The sequence below is a fragment of the Barbatula barbatula genome, assembly GCF_947034865.1.
Source record: "Barbatula barbatula genome assembly, chromosome: 16".
Classification (NCBI taxonomy): Eukaryota; Metazoa; Chordata; class Actinopteri; order Cypriniformes; family Nemacheilidae; genus Barbatula; species Barbatula barbatula.
In genome coordinates this window covers 107,875-132,352 of record NC_136779.1, presented here as the reverse complement: position 1 = coordinate 132,352, position 24,478 = coordinate 107,875, and the positions used below count along the sequence as shown (strand labels likewise).

Sequence of the window (24,478 nt, the reverse complement as noted above, 5' to 3'; positions counted from 1 at the left end):
TGTGTTGTGTTCTTTATGAGTTTGTGTAAAAATAACAATAATGAGTCAATCTAATGATGTATGTAAATGAGGTCAGGTTGAGATGTTACCTGTTTGCCGTTGTGTGTGACAGATGACAGGATGGTCCTCAGGGTCTTAAAGCCCATGGCGATGTCCAACAGATGAGCAGCGAAGAAGAAATTGTTGTAGTGTCCCAGAATAGACATGCTCATGTACCAGGCCAGATACAGAAAAGACTGAAAAACACAAACCTGTGAATATCTGACAGGAATCACTCGAGACAAACAGACGGATATAAAGAGGAATTATTTACATTATCTGTGAAGACCACTCCTAACTTCCAAATCTGATACTTCACATCGATGGAGTTCAGTCTGAAAAGAGAAAACAGCTTCAGATGATCCAGCATCATGTGTCAATCACTTCACATGTTATAGAGCTGTGGTTCTCAAACTGGGGGCCACAAGATGGATCCAGGGGGGCATTTCAAACATCAGCAAAATAAGACCAGCGAGCATGAATATTGATGTTCCAGCATTGTATAACTGAATGTGTTTTGGGTTGAGTTAAAATTGGAAGTGTAAAGGTCTAGGTTGGAATTTAAAGCGGCCACTAGTGGTGAGTTTGCAAATTGCATCCGATCTCTCTGTTCAAACACGACGGTGGCGACCACAGTACAAAAAGATATCGTCGGCTGAGACAGCGGCTGTGTCTGAAATGGCATACTGTGACAGTACGTACTGAATTTGAATAGAGACGTAACTATCGGCCGTTAAATCAGCTTGTTCTATATAGTATGAGTGGGAGAAGAATGAATACATTTGGGAAATACTTTATCTGCAATGTTTTATGGTCATGTGACCCGTATGCTCTTTGACCTGTGACGTATTAACAACAATTTACATAAAAACATAATTTAGTCACCAGAAATTCATTTATTGGCACTTACATTAAAAACGGACGTCCGCCATTAAGTTTTCCGCTATATTTATTTGATTTACTTTTCAAATGTGATGTGTGGGAGAGAAAGATCGTCTAAAAATGTAAAGAGGTTGCTTTGATTCGATCAGTAAGTGAGTAGCATTGGTTTTTCTGTTTGTTGGAACCAAGATATGTTGTTTTTGTAATATTAGCCGTGTGACGGAGCAGTTTGATTCATTTGCGTTATTATTTGCGTGGTCTATGCTATGATAAAGCGAAGCATTGCATAGCATGTTTAAGGGCACAGCTAACAGTATAAGTATTAAAGGCGTCTGATCTGGCAGCGGGATAGCAGTTAGGAGTAAGTAAGTCGAAGTTTTTCCCCCATTTGAAAAGTCAGGGACAACTGGACTACGTACCGCAGAGGGAGACGAAACGCGATTTATAGAGTTGTTTGTCCATCTCGGGCTACTTTACAAAACGTGGCGGCGGATCTAAAGCATGTAGGAACGCTCTGTGTAGATAGAAATAGCTTATTCTGAGGTAATACAAACACAACAGTTTATTACGTAAGGTCTGTATACACCTCTGAAGACATGGTTTTGTATATTATATTGCATTTCTATCAGTAGATCCTCCTAAAAACACCACATTGCTCCTTTAAGATTATATGTTTTTATTTGGGGGGCTGCAAAGCGATGCACTCAACACAAAGGGGGCCTTTCAATGGAAAAGTTTAGAGGAGACACGACTGCCCCCTACAGGACACTGAGAGACACTCACACTGCTGCTAGTGATCCGTCTCTCTTTGGTTTCTTCTTCTTGTGAGCGTCACTGAAGTCCAAAGCGGCTTTATCCATCCCGAGCAGCTCACTGATCCGATCGTGACCATAAAACTCTCCGTACTTATCCATCACCTAAACACACATTCAGACGACACAAGGATTTATCTCCCATAAATCATAACTCTACACTCAGTGTGTGTTTATATGATCTCACTTACCTTCCTCTTCACAAATTTGTCCCAGTAATTGTTTGGGAAGGACCTGAGAGAGACAGAGATCATTCATCTTTAGCATTGGAACGTTTTCACAGAAACTCAAAATCATGAGATGCACTATATAACCAATGAACTCCAGTTCAAGATCGTTGACTGTGTGCAAATAATATCCAGCAATTAAAATTAATTTGTATTTTATTATTTGTAATTTATCATTACTACAAAGATTTTGCTTAAATGTCAGAACACACAGATTTTTTTCCCATGATGCATCACCAAAAGAACAACACTTTCTTTCCATTATCCTGTGTCTGCTGTTTCAAACCCTGTGTTCTTATTTAACCGTCTGGGTTTAGCTTTGAACATAAAACATTATGTTCTATACTGGAGGAATCAAAACTTCACCTCACAATATGCATTCATTCTGGACCAGATGAAATTCAAGTTTCGCTTTATGGAACCCGATGGGATTAGAATAATACACTTGACTCAAATGGAAAGCATTATTATATGCTAGTGGATACATTATTATACGCTCGCTTTGGATACAAGCATCTGCCAAATGCATTAATGTAAATATTAGCAATACCAGAGATTTTAAACACATACAGCAATGTTTGTGTTTAAGTATGTGTTTAAAATCTCTGGTGTTGCTAATATTTACATTAATGCATTTGGCAGATTAAGCAACTTACATTGCATTGTACTATACATTCATTTCTGACTATGTGCCGTTCCCTGGGATGGAACCAATGACCTTGGTGTTGCTAGCGCCAGCTCTAACCACTGAGCACTGTTGACTATAATGTAAAACTGTAGAATACTATGTATATGATTTTTCATTCACTTATAATGAGATTTATGTGGTAATAAAAAACAGTGTCACTCACTGAGTGTTAATGACCAGTCTGTCCCATTGACCTTTAATATCATCTTCTGACGGCTGTTCGGTGATATACAGACCATCAAACTCCAGCTTTCTGGCCACTTCCTTCTCACGCTTAAATATCACCAGAGGAACCTGCCGGACAAACACAACAGACACTATAAATCACAAACCTGCCGTCCCTTTCATTATTCCACAAACTGTGAGCGAGCGAATAACATTGTGAAGAACCTTCTGAAAACAATATGTCACACCTTTAAACAATAGTAGCCGATGATACAGAAGAAAGAGATGACGGTGTGTAGAATGGCCAGAATCCTGAGGGTGGGCTCCATGTATCCGCTGCTCTCCTCCAGAACAAAGTGAACAGTGACGGGTCGACTGCTGGATGATGCCAGAGGATCCCACTGAACGCTGGTCTTTGATGTACCGCTGAACAACACGTCCTTCCCCTCGGAGACCGCTGAAGACGTCGACACCTTCACACAATCATACAAACAGCCTCTTTATCCATCATCACCATCACCAGGAGATGAGAAACAAACAGGATCAGACTCGACTCTAAAAGCCCATCATGAGCATCACGGCTGATGATTCAGTTCAACACACAAATACTGGTAAAGCACTTTTATACAAAAAAGAAACAATATTCCCACACATTACCCCAGTCACCCCAAGAATTAATAATAAAGAATAAACAAAGGAAACACTAAATAAATGAATAAAAATTTAAAAAGGGAAGAAAATGTAATAAAACAAAATGATGTCACTGTTTTATGTGACAGTCATATCAAAGTAATGTCAAGAGACATGACATGATCATTTTTAGTCATCAAGTATGTTTTTGTGCTGTTGTTTTATGTTTAAAGCTAAAGTAAGAAAATCTCTTTTCTTAGCGCTACACTAATCGATCCAATGACAAATTCAAGCGCATAGTTTCACCTGAATAATGATTAGTTTGTTTAGTTGTATCATTTATGAGTCGGACAAGAGAACAAAACATGGAGTATTGATAAAACATAAAGGTAAATTTGACCCGGCGGCGCTTACAGGTATAAATGCCCTGCTTCCTAATGTGGTTTTAGCAAAACAATGTTTAACAACAGGGGATTGTAAAAAAACTGAATTCTAGTAAAAGCCAATGCCATTGAGACTTGGATATTTTATAGAAAATATGTGTTATGTACATTATAAAAACATTGCCCCATGGCAGTTCTAGTGTTAATACTGAGGTAACACTCTGCTTTGCAATAAAAATGAGTGCTGTATATATTTATAATATTATATATTAACAATTGACTAATTTAAATGGAATAATGTTTACTTGGACAACATAATACAATATTACTAAACAAATCTCAATTTGTAGATGTCCTGAAGTGATGCTTGATGAAAAATCAACTGTCAGGATTTCAAGTCTCGTTCAAGTGTGTAGCGTGAGATGAGCTAAAACACAACGACATGATGGTTTCTTGTGTGAATTACCTTGTAAAACAGCAGAATGAAGTTGATGGCAAACGCCACGAACAGAGCCAACATTCTCATGTTGTAGAAATTCCGTGCAAAATAATTCTACAGGAGAGAAAACAGACAGCTGATTCATCGTATATTCAGGACTGTGTGTTTATAATGAGATGACGTGCGGAGGAGTTCAGACCAGAAGTTTGCGTTGATAAGCGATGATCTTCTTCCAGAACGCAGACTCCTGAAGATCCGGCTCATCCGATCTGCTGTAATGAAGACGTACTTTACGCTTCACCTCCTCATCCTCCTTCTTCTTAATCTTCTGGGTCTTCTCTACGTTTTCACCTCTGTGAGAAGCAGTTAGAAACGTCACAGATAGAACGCCATTAGAACAGGAGGATCATTTCTGGCCACTTACTCGGCTTTCTCGGGCGCAGATTTGTTGTCTTCCGTGATCTCGTTGTTCTCCGCTGAAGACGAGGAGCTCTTCGCCTGAGCAACAGAAAGAAAGATGATTTGGATCAAAATTACACAGCTGAACAGTCACATACGGTTTGGCGTTTGTTGTACCTGGTGTCTCCGGCGGACTTCAGGTGACGGTGTGGCCGGAGGTTGAACGGGTGCGTTGAGCAGATCGGTGAGGCTGGCGTTCGGATTGTGAGGCATGAGTTTATACTGTCCGCCTTCTCTCTTCAGATCCAAACCAAATATATCCGACAGGAGATCCGTCTCGTCCGCCGGCACCGTCAGATCAGCCAGGTCTTCTTCAGGCGAGGTTCTGTCTGCAGGTTTCTTCTCACCCTCCTCCGTCTCTCCTCTCACTTCGTCTTGCGTGGGATCGGGCATGTTGGCCAGGAGCTCGGACACCTTCATGGCCTTAGCGCCCTCCACCAGACTGCCTCCCAGAAAGCTGTTATACACGATGCGGAAGAATCCTCGAGCGACGCTGAAGGTGAAGTGCAGGAGGCCCAGCAGGACACTCCAGTAGAAAGACGCCAGTGCAGTCACCATGTCCTTCACAGTCATCTTCTTGGCTTTCTTCACCTGTTTCTTGATGCTCTTCATGGACAGAACCTTCATCAGCATCACAACGTTGTATCGCAGAGCGAAGAGAGCCGTCCTCATGGTGGCGATCGAGAAGAAACCCATCTCAGGACTCTCCTCCTCCGGTTTCTCTCTCTCGCTGTCCTCTTTGCTGGCCGAGCGTTCGCCTGCGTCCGACATCCGAGCGGCCAGCTGCATCTCAAAGATGGTGTCCTCGCAGAAGTTCACGAAGAGCTCCATTTTCTCTTTCTCGCCTCCCTCGTTGACCACATCGAAGATGAACTGACGTTTGGACTCCTTGACCTGCGGCTTCTCCCACTGTGTGCGGCTGGACTCGCTGATCTCAAAATACACGCGCTCGATGCGCTTGGCGCTGCCCATGATCTCGATCCGGCCCAGATACGGCTGGAAATAATTCAGCACGCTCTCGGCCAGCTCCAGGAACGTCTGGAGTCGAGAGTCATGCGGCATGTGTTCGGAGAGGTTGGTGAGAAGAACGGCCACGTTGAAGCCGATGTCTTTGGCTGGTTCGTGGAAGCGCTCAACGAACTCTTCATAATCTAAGAGTTCATTTTCGTCCGTTTCGGCACACGACAGGAGGAACCCGGTCTCAGATTGGGTGTAATGTTTGTGGCTCTCCATGGCTTTGTGAAAATCTCTCTTGGAGATGACTCCTTTGCCGTCAGGGTCGTACTCTTTGAAGGCGTCTGAAGACGTCAAATCTTTCAGTTTGAGGAACATGTCAAAGAACTTCAGGATCATCTCCACGTTGTTGGACGACTCCACTAACATGTCCACCATCTGCTTTCCAATGGTTCCGTTCACAACATTTCCTGAACACACAGACGAATTATTATTCCAGTGAAGAACGCCGATGCATTTCTCATAATCGAACAATCTCACCTTCCAACATGGACAAGAGCATGACGACCATATCCTTCTGAAGATCCATCAGCTCCTTCAACAGCTCGATTTGACTTGAGTCCTTCAGAATGAAAACGACACGTTCACTCATCATCCGGTTCAGGCGCTTCGGAGAACTACATCTTTGATTTCTCCATGTGTGAATGGATGTGTTTGGATTGTGGATGTACCTGTGACAACTTCATCTGCATGTGTGCGAAAACGTGTAGAAATCCAACGACAGCGTCCCATAGACGACTGTGAGCCAGACTCTGTTGATTCCCCGTGCAGGGACCCTGAGGAAACACATCATCACATGTTACGCATCCTCTCTCTCACACATACACACACACACACGGCCGCAGAGCATTTACCTGAATATACTCCGTCAGAGTGTTAAACACCTGTTTGGCTACATTGATGGCTTTAGAGAAATTCCTCTGGCCTTGTTCATCGATGACGTCTTTCCCAGAGTAAAACCAGTAGAAATCACTGATGGACTCCTGAAAACACACACACACGGTAGACGAGTGTCATCAGATGGTGATCTTCACGCGGTCCTGATGAAGAAACCTCTCACCTGTACTCTCAGGAGATAATCCACCGTAGAGATGATGATGTTGACTGTTGTGTTGTTACCTGTCTGCGTGCGCAGGTAGTTCTGAAAATCTGATGTAAAGACAGATCACAAAAACTCAATACAACAGCAATATGAAGTTTACTAGATAGTGTAAGACAACACTGCCCACTACACTCTTGAAATCAGTGTTCCTCTGAAAAAGCACTGAATCACTATAGACCTTTTCTATAGTGTAATTACATTACTGTACAAGTGACTCTCTCCAAAACATATTTCATTACTTTCTATATCCTCCATCAACCTTGATTTGAACTGATTCAAGGATTCATTCAAATAAAAACTTAGTAACTGCATAAATTATTCTTATTAACTGACCAAAGTATATGAATGTGAGAAGGACACATTAAAGTTAGACTCATTATTTAATGTCGTTTCCACTATTGAATATATCACACAGTATTTAGTTGAATTACATCAGAAGTAACTGTAGTGAAATTACACTTTTTCAAGGGAAAGTAATTCAATTACATTACTAGTTACACCCAACACTACTCAAATGAATGTGTTAACTCTTAATTTGCGTCGTGAAGATGAATGCATTTCGGAATGATCAAAAAAATGAGTTTCCGAGGGAAAAATTGCTCATGAACGCCCTCTGATGTCACATTTCCAACTGGGAAGTTGGGAACTAATTTTGATACCCGAGTTCCCGAGATGGGCGGGCCTTACACAATCAAAACATGGCGGATGGGAGAAGGATTTCATGCCGTGACAGATATTATTTATTCATTTTTGCCTTGTAGTTCATATTGACATATATGAATAACCATTTGAAGCCTACTTCATGTCTTATAGACTGGGAAAATAGCAGGTATTTCACCATCATTCCAGAATAGTCTGCAAGCTGACTAGTAAAACTATACAGTGGGATGTACGGTTTCACCATAACAATAACAACTACCCAAGACACACGCAAGAATGAATCTGGCGTACTCCAGTCTTTCCCTAACCAGCTCGGAATCATGACATCAGAAGTGGGAATTCAATTCAAAATCATTCACGGCACAATTTTCATTTTCCCTTCACAAAAAGTGTTGTTTTAAACACAGCTGTTTTAAGAATGTACATCTGCAAAAATGAACAATATAGTAAAAGTGAAGCAACCATGTTTTTGTTGTTGTATTGATGAATATATATACATATGCACAGTTTGTCTGTAAATATCAGGGCTGGTGTAACAAAACCACGATTCATTTGTGTCGAGCGTGATGTTCTACACATGTTCACTTCAATATCAGATTCACAATGAATCATTTCAGGTTTAAATGAGTGTAAAACGCTTCCGCTTGCATTGGAACCGCACTAGATTTACACTGAATCACGTCAGATGTTCGTCCCGCTGACACTCACCTGAGTTGTGTCCCTCACAGAGCAGCTGCAGGAAGCGGAAGAGGTCACAGGTGAATTCATCATCCTGCATGACCTTTTCACCTGTGTGACATCATCACAGTGAGTCGTTAGAGGTGACGTCATCATGAGCATGCTGAGCTCCAGATCTCCGCTCATGATGACACACAAGGCCACACACAGATGAACATACTGATACCGCACTGACACTGTAAACGATCAGCAGCGGTTTATATCCAAAGCCTCAGAAATACAATCACAACATAACTGATTTGAAAATCATTTGATGATCAACAGCTACACTATGATCAATAGTCCCGTACAGACGTTTGGTATAGAGTCTAGAGAAACGGAGATATACGACAGGTGTGATTTGATCTTGGAGGCGTTTGGAGACGGAGGGCTGTTTCAGTCATACCGTATGGGAGGAGGATTACAGTGTGATGGCTTCTAATGTCACAGTATTCGTCTAAACACACCAGAATCACAAACCTGCTCGTGCTTATACTGATCTTTTAACTTCTTTTAACTCTTAGAAGCTCTGTTCAAAAACCCAGTGTGCTGTCTACAAAGGTAGTATTCTAAGGCATCAAAGGAGCTCTCTTTTTAGAGACGCTTCATTTATTCACTCCCTTGCCATGTCGAGTTTTTTTCTTCTTCAGAACACAGAAGAAGACATTTTGAATTCATCGTGCGAACACAAATCCACCGAGAACTTCCTCTAAATATCTTCTGTTGTGTTCCATGCAGGTTTACATCCACGCGAGAGAGAAGAAATGATGACTGAATTTTCGCTAACATACCTGGTTTAACAAAGGCCATCCCAGAATCCAACAGCTTGCAAGACGATGGACAAAGATGAATTACAAATATAGTCAAAGTAGATTTCTGTACTTTATTCAGCGTGAAGAATATGAATTATTTCCAATTCAAATCAAATGTTTGTCCAGAAACATGTTCATTAATTCATGTTGAATATGATTATAAATGTGTGTACTGTCCATCATGCAGTAGCATGTCACGTGTGAGACAGCACAGGGCTTTGGAACAGAGCTCATGAGGAGATCAACACACTTCAGATTGTAATAAAGCATCAGTGTACACTTGAATGAGAAGAAACGCACTTTCAGGTGTGAATCAGTACAATGATCAACCAGAACCGAAGCCAGTCAACATCTACACACACTGGTCACTTGAAATATAGCATGCAAAATACACAACTATACAAGTGCTATACACTTTTGATGTATTTTATGATTTTATGATAAGAATACACAATCGGCCTATAAATCCTAATATCACAAATATCGCTGGTTTGGTTCGACTTCCTCTGGTCCATCATTTCCACCAGCATCAGAACATCAAACTCAACTGTGAATTATGATGAAACCCGATGAAAAACACAACACTGATCTGCAGAAAAACACAAAAACACTCGACGTGTGAGAGCAAAGACATAACCTGACCAGAAAACAAAACAGAGAAGAAAAGCAGAGACGACACCAACTGAACAGCTCGACCAATCACAGAGGAGGAGTAAAGAGAGACTGCTGCTGAGAGACCATCATCATCATCATCACACGCACACACGCACACACACACACACACACACTCCTGACCAAACACCCATCCGCTCCGTCACAGCCCAGATCAACCAATCAGAGACGCGCAGCATAAGGTGGGAGGGGCTACATGTTTTTCCTTATTAACGATAACGATATTGAGGTTCAATAGTCTACAAGGAAAGGTTTTAGCAATATGAAATCTGTGTTATAAAATATATATCAAATATAGAGTATGGTATCATAGTAAAATAACAAAAGCACATCAAAAGTATTTCATTCTTTTTCTTACTTTTTAATAACAATGTTAAGAATGATCACGTTTTCTAAAATCGTGCTTTTAATGAATTAAAAACCTGTTAATATCTTTAAAATATTAATTCAACTGAGCCAATCATCGGTTCATCTCAATGCCTCGTGTCTAAGAGGGGCAGCATGCGATTGGCCACAGGTGTAGTGGGGGCGGGACAGGGGGAAGGTGTTGGGCTCAGGGTCACACACAAACATGTACGCATCGGTAAAATGATTGCAGAAGTCATAATTACCACGCTCATGAGTGAGGACTGATAAAGGAGGAAGACGGTACGTTAACCGAAAAAAGAAGAAAAAGGAAAGAAAAGGTGAGAGGTCATACAGGTCAAAAGGTCAGTCGCTGTCCAATGGGAAACACGGACTTGGATTCAATCAGCACCATTCACCTTGAGACGGTGGGCGGAGCTACAACACCACAGAGGAAACTAAAACTCTCTGATTGGTCGTTGTGATGTTGTGATGCGTGTCTCTGTGAATTTGATTTGGATAAAACAGCGGCTTTTGTCTGGTTTTGTAGAAACTGTTTGACTTGAGTTGAAATGATGCTGTTTGAACCCAAATCTGAATGAATCAAGTGTAGAAGCCATTAGAAAAGTGAATTATGACAAAAGAAGTGAAAACAGAGAGTAAGGTTAACAGAGAAAGAAAAACTATTTGTACAGGTTTCATAGTTCACCCAAAAAGTCAAACTCATCCTCATTCACTCGTCGCTGTTATTTCAGTAATTCAACTAGTCAATCCACTTTCATCAGATGGAAATATGCTTAGATATTCTGGAACATATTCATGACAGAAATAAAGTCAAAGGAGTTCAGTGAAACATGACAGCGAGTAAATGAAGACAGCATTTTCATTTCTGTCTGAACTATTATCCGTTTCAAGTCATGTTAAAACACAGCAAACGTAAACCTGGAAAAGAAATTCTAAAAAGAAATCAATAAAAGCTTCATGCTTCATATTTCAGATGAAAGAATGAAATGATGTGATGTGAATGAAACAATCGGTTATCAAAGACAGAAGATGAGTTTGAGTACAGCGTGTTTCTTATCATGTGATATATATTCGTTCTGGAGTCTCACATTCATTCATCTCACTTCACACACAAGAAATCAAAATAATCATGACAAAACATCACAGAGACTTGAGATGGAAACCAACCGACACAAAAACACATTTATTTATAAAGTAAACATTCATATCTAAATAAACACACAAATGACATCATCATGTAATGAAAAATAATGTCACCGTGATGTCATGATGTATTTCCCCAATACAGTATTTTACAGGAAAGTCAGTTAATGTACACACAGTACGTTCTATACAATGATCAATCATACCTGAACCTTCTTCCGTCACCATCCCGAGACCTTCAGCTTTATTTTGCCGCTCAAACGCGTTCAGATCCAAAACACTGAAACACACGTCACAAACATCTCTTCACAAACAGACATCTCAAAAATATTGACATTTATATACATATAAAGACAGATCTAAAGTGACGCACCTGCACGACTGCATCAGTCCGGCCAAACTCTGGAAGAAGCCCACATCACGCTTGTCTTTCAGGTAATCCAACATTTTCTATGACAGACACACAGAACACGTTCACCAGCTGGAATCTTTCTGATTTGTGTTTTGTGAACTGATGTTTCGTTACCTGTTGTACGGTAGAGTTTCCTCCGTTGAGGATGGCGATGCCCAGTTTGAGTGTGGAAGCAACCATCGGCCCCATCTCTCCTGCGCCGCACAGATAAACACACGTGACGTCACATGACATGACGAGGGGCTGAGGATTGTATGAAGTGCAGGGTGAACTCTGACCTTTACTGGCGCTGATGGTTTGCAGGACCATCTCTGCAGCTCCTCGATCATGAAGTCTGGCCTGCTGATATAACAGCTTCTGTTTCTCCATCTCTTTCTCCTGCACGTCATACAGAGAGAGAGACATTTAATCCTTCTGTGCTTTGGCAATGTTGCATTAGTTTTATTATGCCAATAAAGTTTCTTATAATCTTGTGTGACATCTCACAAACAACTCAAATTCACTGTTACTTTAGTTTCTCATATGACTGGACTGTGATGGTTTGATGTGAGAGATGTTTATACAACTAAGATACAACTACTAAAATCTGGAATCTGAGGGTGAAAAAAAATTGCCTAAATGAAGCCCCTAGCATAACACAGGGGTCTTCAACTGCTTTCCTTTGAGGGCCAGATTACAAAATTATAAATAGGATGTGGGCCAGTTTTTTTACCGTATCCTAATTTCTTCTGTTTATTTTGTATTTCTGTTATATCACTTCGACCGCTTCACCGTATCTTTGGCTATTACTGAAAATGTTCCTGTGCTCCTCAAGACTTGTTTGTCACATATTTGAAAAGATTTGTGTTATATTTGCCCAATGTCATATAAACACATCAATACAGCTGGCGTTAGTTTCAGAAATGATCTGTGCTGTTCAGGGTCTGTTGTGACATCATGAGAGCATCAGAGACGTACCTCAAAACTCTTCACCTCCTCCTCTTCATCTTCCTCTCCATCATGACAGCTCTGAACATAAAACGCAACAACACAACACTCGTGTGTCAATCTCACAAACAAGCCAACAATTACATTTATACAACAGATCAATTACATTTTGAAATAAAAACAGATCTTATACTATAATATTCACTTAAGTCCCCCTGCATTCAATCACTGCATCACTTAAAACTCAATTTTAAGCATTTAAATAGCATACAGTATGTACAATTGTTCCTGTGATAATATTGAATGTAACCACACCCTTGCTTCATTTAGTATTTATGAGTCCCCGCCTCCATTCAATCATGTGAGCTTGAACCGTTGACTATAGATAGATGCCTTATTGGACGTGTGAGGAGCGTGCGCTCGTGTTCCAGAAATCAATCCTTAAGCAGCGTCACGACCGCCAGTGACTGTGTTGCTAGTCTCTTGCTACGCGGTGGTCGGAAGGTGTTTATAGCTTTGGTTGTCCTAGAAAGATTTATATGCAAACCCTGCAGCAACAGAAGATAGACGGATGACATAAACTCCTGAATGTCAATCATCATAAGCATAAAGCTGAGCAAATCTCAACTTTGTTGAGTCGTTAGACACGCCTACTTCCTGTCGCCAACACTCACTGTCGCTCGTGTCACTGGATGTCGCAAGCCTACAAATACAATGAACGACATTGACTCGCTCAAATCTGGTAATGTAAATGCATTTTTAACCTGTCTTTGGTAAACTGCAGTTTTACGGAGAAACAGTCTGCAAGGGTTTTAAATGATGAATTAGCACATGGGTTAAGAGACATATAAACAACATTAATAACGTGATTTTCACCACAGGGAGACTGTAAAGGATCAGTCAAATCTATCAGACGCTGACAAAACATGACAAATACCACTTAAGGGTCCTGCGGTGAATGTAGATAGAAATATCTCATTCTAAGATGATAAAAACATAACACTTAATATTGTGAGGTCTTTATACACCTCTGAACTCATTTCCGTCAAAAGACCCTTCAAAAAATTACACATTGGTCCTTTAAATTATAACGTTTTGTTAGAATCACTTTGAACCTCTGCAAACCAAGCTTGAGGATTTAAATAGGATTGTACTGGTGTCCGTGTTCTTCATGTGTGTTATTTACATCTACAGTGTTATGAGATCTGCTCTTACTGTCCTGTATGATTTCTGTCTCACCTTCGCCATTATATCAGCATATGCCATGTAGAGATGATCCTCCTCCAGCTTACTACAACAAACAAACATCTGTCAGATACTCCTGTGAAACATGAGAAAACCAGCGTTGTGTGTGTGTTGTGTGCATGTGTTGTGTGTACATGTGTGTGTGTGGGTTGTGTGCATGTGTTGTGTGTACATGTGTGTGTGTGGGTTGTGTGCATGTGTTATGTGTACATGTGTTGTGTGTGTGTTGTATTGTATTGGTTGTGTGTTGTGTGTGTGTGCGTACGTGTGTGTGTGTGTGTGTGTGTGTGTGTTGTGAGCATGTGTTGTGTGTTGTGTGCATGTGTTGTGTGTGTTGTGTGTACATGTGTTGTGTGTTGGTGTGTGCATGTGTTGTGTGTGTGTTTGTGTGGGTGCATGTTTTGTGTGTGTTGTGTGTATGTGTTGTGTGTGTTGTGTGTACATGTGTTGTGTGTGTGTTGGTGTGTGTTGTGTGCATGTGTTGTGTGTTGTGTTGTATTGTATTGGTTGTGTGTTGTGTGTGTGTGCGTGCGTGCGTGTGTGTGTGTGTGTGTGTGTGCGTGTGTGTGCGTGTGTGTGTGTGTGTGTGTTGTGAGCATGTGTTGTGTGTTGTGTGCATGTGTTGTGTGTGTTGTGTGTACATGTGTTGTGTGTTGGTGTGTGCATGTGTTGTGTGTGTGTTGTGTTGTATTGTATTGGTTGTGTGTTGTTTGCGTGTGTGTGTGTGTGTGTGTGTGTGTGTGTGCATGTGTGCGTGTGTTGTGTGTTGTGTGTGTGTGCATGTGTTGTGTGTTGTGTGTGTTGTCCTGTGTGTGTTGTGTGCGTGCGTGTGTGTGTGTGCGTGTGTGTGTGCGTGCGTGCGTGTGTGTTGTGTGTGTGTGCGTGTGTTGTGTGCATGTGTTGTGTGTTGTGTGTGTTGTCCTGTGTGAGTTGTGCGTGCGTGCGTGCGTGTGTGTGTGTGCGCGTGTGTGTGTGCGTGTGTGTGTGTGCGTGTGTGTGTGTGTGTTTGTGCGCGTGTGTGTGTGTGTGTGTGTGTGTGCGTGTGTGCGTGTGTGTGCATGTGTTGTGTGTTGTGTGTGCGTGTGTTGTGTGCATGTGTTGTGTGTTGTGTGTGTTGTCCTGTGTGTGTTGTGTGCGTGCGTGCGTGCGTGCGTGTGTGTGTGAAACGCACCATTTCTCCGTCAGTGCGGTTCTGCTGAAGAGCTGAATGAGCTGATGTAGCGGATCAATGCGTTTGATCATCTCATCTTCTTCTGACGGTTCTTCAACACCAGGTTTCTACAACACACAAACACCATTGACCCGCATCACTGTATGTGTCTACAAGAGAGTGACGTCAACCAACAGCTAAACATGAGTTATAAAGATTACATTTACATTTAGTCATTTCACAAACACTTTTATCCAAAGACAAAAAGTTAAGATAAACAAATAAAGATAAACAGACAGATCGTGTCTCATCAGATTGTAGAAAAGAGGAAAATACTGACAGCCAAATCCTCGATCAACTTGTCTTCAAAATAATGTTCCTCCGTCTCGATCCAGGACTTCTCATAACCCTGAAGGAACAGATTGACGGCTCTGTGTCTGTATAAAAACACCATGAGAAGATGAGGTGAGATGATTGACAGATCATGTGAGAGTCTGGAGACAGAAGTGCTTCTTCACCTGGGCAGATTATAGAGCGGAGCCATCCTGAAACACGCCACCACGGCTCGCTTTCTCTGTTTCGACAACAGCTTGTGCCAAACGGCCTTCTTGCTTCTCTGTGGATGTTCAACCTGAACCAACAAACACCCTTCAGACTTCACACACACACACACACATGCATGACGACCGACAGCTGAGAAATGATGACGCTCACCTGATCGAGGTGAAAGAGCACATGAGCAATGTTCAGAACTCTCTCCACTGTCTTCTCAGGGTCAGATGTGTCCTCGCTGCGGTTCGCCACGTCTTTATACAGAGCCATCTGCCAGCGGATCGCAGGATCCTCCAACTACAAATCAACATCAAAACAACATTTCTCATCGTCTCACAAACCTTTCTGAGTGGAAGAAGAAGAGAGGAAGAGATGTTGACCTTCCCCTGCAGATGGAGGTTGTTCCTGATGACCTCTCTCACTTCTTCTTCAGTGTCTTTCTGTGGAAACACAACACACGTTCAGCTCGCGCTAGAATCTTTCTTCTGGTGTGACTGAATGGAAGTTTGTTTGAAGGAGATGTGGACCTGTGTGAAGCGGTTCTTGGCGAGCGCGATGAGCTCCTGATCTCCCGGCACACAGATGTTCAGACCCACAGGCAGTAATCTCTTCAGAGCCGCCACGATCAGAGACGTCTGCAGTGAGTAGCGGTCACCGCGCTTCTTCATTTTCTTCCTCTCCGGGTCTGACACCGCACCCTGCACACACGTGCACAACCTTCCCTTACCGCGGTAAAACTCTGCTGGACATTAACCGGGGTAAAACCCCGCTGGACATTTACCGGGGTAAAACCCCACTGGACATTAACCGGGGTAAAACCCCACTGGACATTAACCGGGGTAAAACCCCGCCGGACATTAACCGGGGTAAAACCCCGCCGGACATTAACCGGGGTAAAACCCCGCCGGACATTAACCGGGGTAAAACCCCGCCGGACATTAACCGGGGTAAAACCCCGCCGGACATTAACCGGGGTAAAACCCCGCCGGACATTAACCGGGTTAAAACCCCGCCGGACATTAACCGGGGTAAAACCCCGCCGGACATTAACCGGGGTAAAACCCCGCCGGACATTAACCGGGGTAAAACCCCGCTGGACATTAACCGGGGTAAAACCCCGCTGGACATTAACCGGGGTAAAACCCAGCTGGACATTAACCGGGGTAAAACCCAGCTGGACATTAACCGGGGTAAAACCCAGCTGGACATTAACCGGAGTAAAACCCCGCTGGACATTTACCGGGGTAAAACCCAGCTGGACATTAACCGGAGTAAAACCCCGCTGGACATTTACCGGGGTAAAACCCCGCTGGACATTAACCGGGGTAAAACCCAGCTGGACATTAACCGGGGTAAAACCCAGCTGGACATTAACCGGGGTAAAACCCCGCTGGACATTAACCGGGGTAAAACCCAGCTGGACATTAACCGGGGTAAAACCCAGCTGGACATTAACCGGGGTAAAACCCCGCTGGACATTAACCGGGGTAAAACCCAGCTGGACATAAACCGGGGTAAAACCCCGCTGGACATTAACCGGGGTGAAACCCCGCTGGACATTAACCGGGGTGAAACCCCGCTGGACATTTACCGGGGTGAAACCAAGCTGGACATTTACCGGGGTAAAATCCCCGCTGGACATTAACCGGGGTAAAACCCAGCTGGACATTAACCGGGGTAAAACCCCGCTGGACATTAACCGGGGTAAAACCCAGCTGGACATTAACCGGGGTAAAACCCAGCTGGACATTAACCGGGGTAAAACCCAGCTGGACATTAACCGGGGTAAAACCCCGCTGGACATTAACCGGGGTAAAACCCAGCTGGACATTAACCGGGGTAAAACCCAGCTGGACATTAACCGGAGTAAAACACCGCTGGACATTTACCGGATTTGAGTGCATGTGTGTGTTTGTGTGCGTTTGTGTGTGATGTACCTTGGACATTTTGGATTTGGTGTCTGTGATGAGGAAGGACATGTTGTTGATTTCATTCTGAACCACAAAGTTCTGCTCCTCTCTCTTAAAGTTCTGTGAAACACAAATGTAAAGGTTTGATGTCACAGATATTCACAGACCACTGAATCTAAATTGATCAATAAACATCCGATCCATGTGTGTGTGTCTCACGTGTGATTTGGCCCAGAAGATAAAGACTTCAGCCACCATGCGGAATAATTCTTCTGCCTCTGGATTTGGTTCTTTCAGCCATTTGGCTCTAAAAAAAATTCAACAGACACACTGTCACCTCTGAGGGGTCACAGGAACCGTCCAATGACAGCTCATCTGAGCTTTGCCCTGTCGTACCTGTTGTAGTCCACGAATCGTATAAGCAGCGGGTAGAAGGCGTACAGATCTCGCACGAGGACGGTGAACTCATCGAGGATGAGCAGCTCAGATTCAGACATCTCGCCTCGACCTTCAGCTTTCATGTGATCTTCATCCTGAAGGACCATCGCCGCCTTCTTCTTCAGCTTCTCCATCAGCGGCAGAAAGTGAGACTTCAACAGCTGGGATTTAGCTTTACCAATGATGGGCTGAGAAAACACTGAGACGCACATGACAGACAAGAGGATAACCCTATTTCTCATCACATCGCCTCAAATCCAAATGATTTCACCTCTACAATCTACATTCATGTTACAACCCCAGAATCTTCATGTGTTTCAAAAATTACACTCTCACTTATTGATATGAAACTCAACACAACCGAGAACATCAAATATAATCTGAGCGAGAACATGGTCTCCTCTGTTTACCAGCGAGTCTCTTCATCCAGGCTCCCTCATCGATGCCCAGGTTGTTGTAGATGATCTTCAGGATGTTTCCCAGCAGTGTGTTCATGTGTTCAGAGGTGAGAGACGTGCAGCAGCTGTCAGATGGTTCTGGATTGTTCTCGGGTCCGCTCTCCCACCAGTGAGACATGTAACTGCAGAGCATGGGCAGAAGAACCTCCATCACATGAGGCATCTGCGTGTAGCGCATGCCCGACGCCGCCAGCTCCATGATCTCCTGCAGCGCTCGCTCCAGAGACGGCACCTGAGCACACGCGTCCTCCACCTGCGATGGAAGACCAAGAGCTGACAGAGAGAGAGAGAGAGATACTTCATTCGTGTTTTTCTGTGGTGAGATTGAGGTGTAGACGTGATGTACCTGCTCGTTCTCTGGATCCTTTACTGTTGTAGATGGAGTATGTGTTGTGTCGGTTCAGACCAGGTTCCAGGAAAGCCACGGGAAATGCACCCGAGAACGCAGCCAGACATTCACCCAGAGCCGGCCGGTGTCTACACACAACAACACAACTATAACAGCATCCACACACAGATCCTGAAAATAGGGCCCTATTTCTTCTAAGTGCATGGTATAAAGCGCACGGCGCAGGTGCACTCACGGCGTGTCCGAATCCACTTTTGCTAGCGAGAAAAAGGTTGGCGCACCCAGGCACATGGTCTAAACGAGTTGTCCTGATTCTCTTAATGAGTGATGGGTGTTCTCTGGGCGTAACTTGCAATACACCAAGAGTGTCCTCTTCCATTCCCTTTAAGGGCCAGTTGGCGGATTCACTATTTACACGGTGGAATTGGTAAGAGCAGACAACGCGTCTGCTCAAGAGGTTAAAGCGCGCAAGCAGACCATCTACAGGACAAGCCGGATTCGTATGTTTATGTCCACAAAAATAATCTTTAACATTGTAATTCATTTGTATAAATATTTGTCATTATTGTGTGCTTCTGCGCGCCCCTCTGTGTGTAATGCACATGCATTTGCTATTTAAACAACACGGCGCAGGAGGGGAAAATGAGAACTGCGTCGGGCTGAAACTAGCAAAAACTCTTGCGCTGTGCCTTGCACCGGGTGTCCGATAGGGCCCTTTGAGTTTAAGCAACATTATATAGAATCTGTGATTTACCTCTCAACATAAATACTTTTACTGGTTCCGAGCGAGTACAAACTGTTTAATACGCGATAGCAGGACACCTGGACATCATCCACTACAACGGCAGAGAAACACACATGATGTTATTATAACATGTGACACAGACAGCGTGTGATTTCATTTATTGGCACATATACTCACGTATCAGATCTTCTCCAAACATGTTCTGTCCGATGTGTTCGAACAGCGATGAGAGGACGGGCAGTAAAGCCACGGTGGTGTAGTTGATGATCTGCGTCACACCTTTGGGTTGTGAGCGGGCGTGTGTGAACTGACCCTGTCGCAGATTCTCCATCGTCTTCTCCAGATCTTCTGCTGCGTTCTCGAAGAACGCTCGCAGAGCCGCTTTCACTGAATCCTGGCCGGTTTTCATCACCGTCCTGACCGCGAGGACACACAGAGATCGCTCAGACACTAACACACGGCCTGATGGGTAATGTGATGCGTGCGAGGGACTCACCTGGCGTCTAGAGTTTGTCCCAGTATGTGCAGACAGTTCACTATTGAAGCCGCATCATTTCCTGAAACAGACACAAAGAGGTCAAAGTTCACACGGCTGTTGCTATGGTGCAGTGAACCAAACACATAGATGTGTTCAGGAGTTTGTTTTTCAGTCTTAGAAGGTTTAAATCACTCATCCTCAATTGGCGGAAAAAGTTAACAAAATGCAGCAACTTTATAGTATTTGTATCCGTCTCCAACCTTTCGACCAGATTTGTGATATTTTATGAACCATAATATTTTTATATTCGTTGAGAATTAGAATTATTGACCAGCATATAAACATTTGTGTCCTGTGAAAACCCAGACTAAAGTCTCAAAATCTAACTTATTATAACAAGCATCAACTATTCATTTGAAGCATTAATTTCACTAAGAATTAAATCTTTGAAATGGCATTATTCAGTTGATATTGAAGATATTGTTGTTATATTTTCACAGAATATTCTGTAGGATGATTTCATGTAGAGAACAGTAAAGAGACTTTTTCTTTTGACAAGCAGGGTCACATTTTGTAATGAAACCCGTTCTAATCGGGAAATGATTTAAAGATTGAAGTAGTTCTGGTGTGAATGGCACAGAAAGGCTTAATTTAGTAAGTAAATTCGTTTTCTGTTTATGATGAGAGCGTTTTAATTGTTACATTACATTTGTTGTTTGAATGTTGTCAGTAGTTTTTTATTGACAAATATTAATAATCAGACTTCTATTAAGAGGGCTTTCCCCTAAAGCCACAGAGCCTACAATACATACAGTACATACATATTGTGGTTATCAAAATATAAAATAAATGGCCTGATAAAAGATAATATCGTGTATATATATATATCCAAGGGGGCTTCATTTATTAAATATTGATTTATTTTCAAAAAACATATTGTCCGGACCAACGTTTGAAGGAAAATATAAATAATCTGTTTTAAATCTAAACCAGTTGAATATGCCTCGATAACATAATCCAGTTTGTTTGAAATCTTTTTTATCTTGAGACTCTTTATAGTTTCTGCATGTGGAATTAAAAACGTTTTCTTCTCACAAGGTCATATCGTGAAATGTTAGATATCATCAATGTAGACGGCCGTTCAGTGTAGAGTTCAAACAGCTAAGAGATAATAAACTTTGACTTTAATCATCTGAGATTGAACATGAAAACAGAAACATCAATCAAACACAGATAATAAACATCAAACACACACACGTGGACTCGCTGGTCTTACCAAACAGAGAAATCCTGTGTCTGACCAGAACTCCCAGTTTGCAGAAAAGGCTGAGAGTCATAAGAGAGGTCGCGATTGAGAGATATTAGACATGAGATGAACATGTTAGAAGAGTTCATGAGGAAGAAAGCAGAGAAAAGTCAACAAGCGAAACAAATCATCATCTGTCAGAAGAGAACAAACATGTCACCTGGTCACCATCTCTTTCTCTTTATTGGAGGCGTGACCGCCACTGCTGATTGGACGGACGGCAGTGGACAGGAAGTAAAGTCGATGGTTTTTAAAGTACTGATCCACCAGCGGCAAAACGACCTGAAAATACACCAAACAACAACCTGATGAATCTGAAAACAAGCTGGAAACAAAGCACCATCACATCAGACAGAAGAGAAACAAACCACCATCACATCAGACAGAAGAGAAACAAACCACCATCACATCAGACAGAAGAGAAACAAAGCACCATCACATCAGACAGAAGAGAAACAAAGCACCATCACATCAGACAGAAGAGAAACAAACCACCATCACATCAGACAGAAGAGAAACAAACCACCATCACATCAGACAGAAGAGAAACAAACCACCATCACATCAGACAGAAGAGAAACAAACCACCATCACATCAGACAGAAGAGAAACAAACCACCATCACATCAGACAGAAGAGAAACAAACCACCATCACATCAGACAGAAGAGAAACAAAGCACCATCACATCAGACAGAAGAGAAACAAAGCACCATCACATCAGACAGAAGAGAAACAAACCACCATCACATCAGACAGAAGAGAAACAAACCACCATCACATCAGACAGAAGAGAAACAAACCACCATCACATCAGACAGAAGAGAAACAAACCACCATCACATCAGACAGAAGAGAAACAAACCTTTCCAAAAAACTTCACCTGCTGCTCATGAGGAATTTTATCACCTTTACACCTCACGCCAACATCTGAAATAAACACACAAAACCTGAAGTGTTGATTGTTGTGATGTGATTGAAATGTTCTTTATAATGTAATCTGCATTCAGTGCTTATCTTACCAAACTCCAACATGTGTTCATGAGCTTCATCCACATACGTGATCAACTGCTGGAGAAATGTGTACGCAAAGCGCTTCTCTATAGACGGTGTGTCCAGATCTTGTTCTTTCATAGCCCTGCACACACACACACACACTTAATACACACACACGCATGTCTAGAGCTGGTCAGTACATATGTCCTGATGTCATGTTTGACCTTGACACCGTGTATCCGTTGATCTGAAAGAACTTCAGGATGTCTTGTGCTTTTTCTCGGTCTCTGCATTTTTCTTTGGCAGTTAAAGTGTCGTAAGGAACCAGCAACGGATGACTGCCTCCACCTGACAAACACACAAACATCATCATAAAACTACACAACATCTGATAAACACACACAAACACACTTATTAAAAACTACACAACATCTGATAAACACACACAAACACACGCACACTTATTAAAAACTACACAACATCTGATAAACACACACAAATTAAAAACTACACAACATCTGATAAACACACACAACTTAAAAACTACACAACATCTGATAAACACACACATATTAAAAACTACACAACATCTGATAAACACACACAAATTAAAAACTACACAACATCTGATAAAGACACACAAATTAAAAACTACACAACATCTGATAAACACACACAAATTAAAAACTACACAACATCTGATAAACACACACAAATTAAAAACTACACAACATCTGATAAACACACACAAATTAAAAACTACACAACATCTGATAAACACACACATATTAAAAACAACACAGCATCTGAAAAACACACACAGACACACACACGAGTTAGTTGGACATGCAGATGGTCGTGTGCTCAACCTTTGGATTCCAGCTCCAGTTTTTTCTTCCGTGCCCAGATGTTGTGATAGTTCTCCGCCAGCAGTTCTGCCATCGACTGGAACACAAACACAGGCTTACTCACATCACACATGTGGAAATCTGAAAGATTAGATGTTGCTGTTGTGTCACTCACGTGTAGATCTCTGGACAGGGTGACGTTACTCATGTCCACCGGCTGAGGACAGAAGCCATGAGCGCCCTCTATAGACCGCTGCACATACACATTCACTCACATGAACACTGTTCTCATCTCCAGCACAAATAACATCCAGCGCTGTTTTCATCTCACCTGACTGGACAGAGATATTCTGCGTGTGCGGTTGTGTAACGTGGATGCGTCACTCTCTTTCATCCGCTCGATGCTCCACCCCCACGACAGCATCGTCTTCAGACTCTCTCTGATTGGCCAGCGGTAAACCTCTTTATCCTGAAGCACAGAGGCATGCTGGGAAATCAACTCATTTATGACCAGAAGACTGAAGGTGTGTTATTTAAACTAAACTACTGATGAAATCGATGAGAGATGTTTCAATACCTTCTCAGAGAGACACTTGTAAGGCTTCAGCAGAGGATGAACTTTAGACGATTCACTGAATGAGTCTCCATGAACCCAGCCCATCGCAAACTACACAGACAGGAAAAAGTGAAAAGAGAAATCACATTTATAAATACAGTCCAAGATAATAAAGTGATTTGACATCTGTGCTTTTGTAAAGTCCACTCGGATTGGCTGTGACATGACGTCTCTGACCTTCTCCATCGACCACTTCTCATGAGAATATTCTGCATATTTATTGATGAAATGATCGAGCTTCTCTGGAACAACAACACTGCAGAAGAACAGAGAATCTTCATTACCACTGACACAACATTCAAGTCAAGAGGTTCAAGTTGCTGATGGGTGTCTCGGGCATACAGATGAGAAAAGATGTTTTGATGTGTTGTTATGACTGACCTGCTGGTGTCAGCCGGCTGTGGATTAAAGTTTCCTTCAGCATCCATAGACGACTGTTTCTCCATCATGGCCACGTAGTTTGACTCCATGTAATCTGGAGGTAAAGCACCGCCCACCGCGCTCAGACACGGCAGCGCTAACTTAAACAACTCCACCTCATATTTCTGAAAATAAAACAGTCGTTTAAATGTCAATTCTCTGGAGGTCTTACAGTACGCTGTCAATCGTTCAGTCAGATAAACACAGAGCTGAAGATGCTGCGTCGCACCTTTCTGGCCAGAGCATCAAAGATTCCCCAGAAGAGTTTTCTTGACAGATGCAGCTCCTCGTCTGACGCCGCCCCGAAACTTCCCCATCCTCCTGATAGACAGTAATACTTCCAACAGCGCTCGTAGTGATTGGTCAAGAGCTGAAAAACAACAAACCAATCAGCTTAGATTTAAGACTCCATTATC

General features: G+C 42.5%; 1 protein-coding gene across 1 annotated transcript in view; it reads right to left on the bottom strand.

The window, feature by feature from the left end:
- The window catches only part of ryr2a (ryanodine receptor 2a (cardiac)), a 74,149-nt gene that overhangs the window by 6,122 nt on the left and 43,549 nt on the right, over positions 1 to 24,478 (bottom strand). The window contains 46 exon segments of the mRNA XM_079476795.1: positions 90 to 236; positions 314 to 374; positions 1,705 to 1,838; positions 1,925 to 1,967; positions 2,812 to 2,942; positions 3,062 to 3,286; positions 4,293 to 4,379; positions 4,465 to 4,618; positions 4,690 to 4,763; positions 4,842 to 6,148; positions 6,219 to 6,300; positions 6,410 to 6,514; positions 6,593 to 6,721; positions 6,799 to 6,887; positions 8,209 to 8,289; positions 11,420 to 11,493; positions 11,587 to 11,663; positions 11,740 to 12,003; positions 12,583 to 12,633; positions 13,792 to 13,843; positions 14,969 to 15,075; positions 15,288 to 15,384; positions 15,466 to 15,634; positions 15,637 to 15,796; positions 15,880 to 15,939; positions 16,027 to 16,197; positions 17,437 to 17,529; positions 17,629 to 17,716; positions 17,806 to 18,046; positions 18,258 to 18,578; positions 18,652 to 18,782; positions 19,409 to 19,490; positions 19,577 to 19,815; positions 19,896 to 19,956; positions 21,154 to 21,203; positions 21,344 to 21,465; positions 22,048 to 22,112; positions 22,205 to 22,320; positions 22,403 to 22,526; positions 23,048 to 23,123; positions 23,202 to 23,279; positions 23,358 to 23,495; positions 23,604 to 23,693; positions 23,820 to 23,898; positions 24,024 to 24,187; positions 24,292 to 24,432. Coding sequence (XP_079332921.1) covers positions 90 to 236; positions 314 to 374; positions 1,705 to 1,838; positions 1,925 to 1,967; positions 2,812 to 2,942; positions 3,062 to 3,286; positions 4,293 to 4,379; positions 4,465 to 4,618; positions 4,690 to 4,763; positions 4,842 to 6,148; positions 6,219 to 6,300; positions 6,410 to 6,514; positions 6,593 to 6,721; positions 6,799 to 6,887; positions 8,209 to 8,289; positions 11,420 to 11,493; positions 11,587 to 11,663; positions 11,740 to 12,003; positions 12,583 to 12,633; positions 13,792 to 13,843; positions 14,969 to 15,075; positions 15,288 to 15,384; positions 15,466 to 15,634; positions 15,637 to 15,796; positions 15,880 to 15,939; positions 16,027 to 16,197; positions 17,437 to 17,529; positions 17,629 to 17,716; positions 17,806 to 18,046; positions 18,258 to 18,578; positions 18,652 to 18,782; positions 19,409 to 19,490; positions 19,577 to 19,815; positions 19,896 to 19,956; positions 21,154 to 21,203; positions 21,344 to 21,465; positions 22,048 to 22,112; positions 22,205 to 22,320; positions 22,403 to 22,526; positions 23,048 to 23,123; positions 23,202 to 23,279; positions 23,358 to 23,495; positions 23,604 to 23,693; positions 23,820 to 23,898; positions 24,024 to 24,187; positions 24,292 to 24,432 — 6,630 coding nt within the window.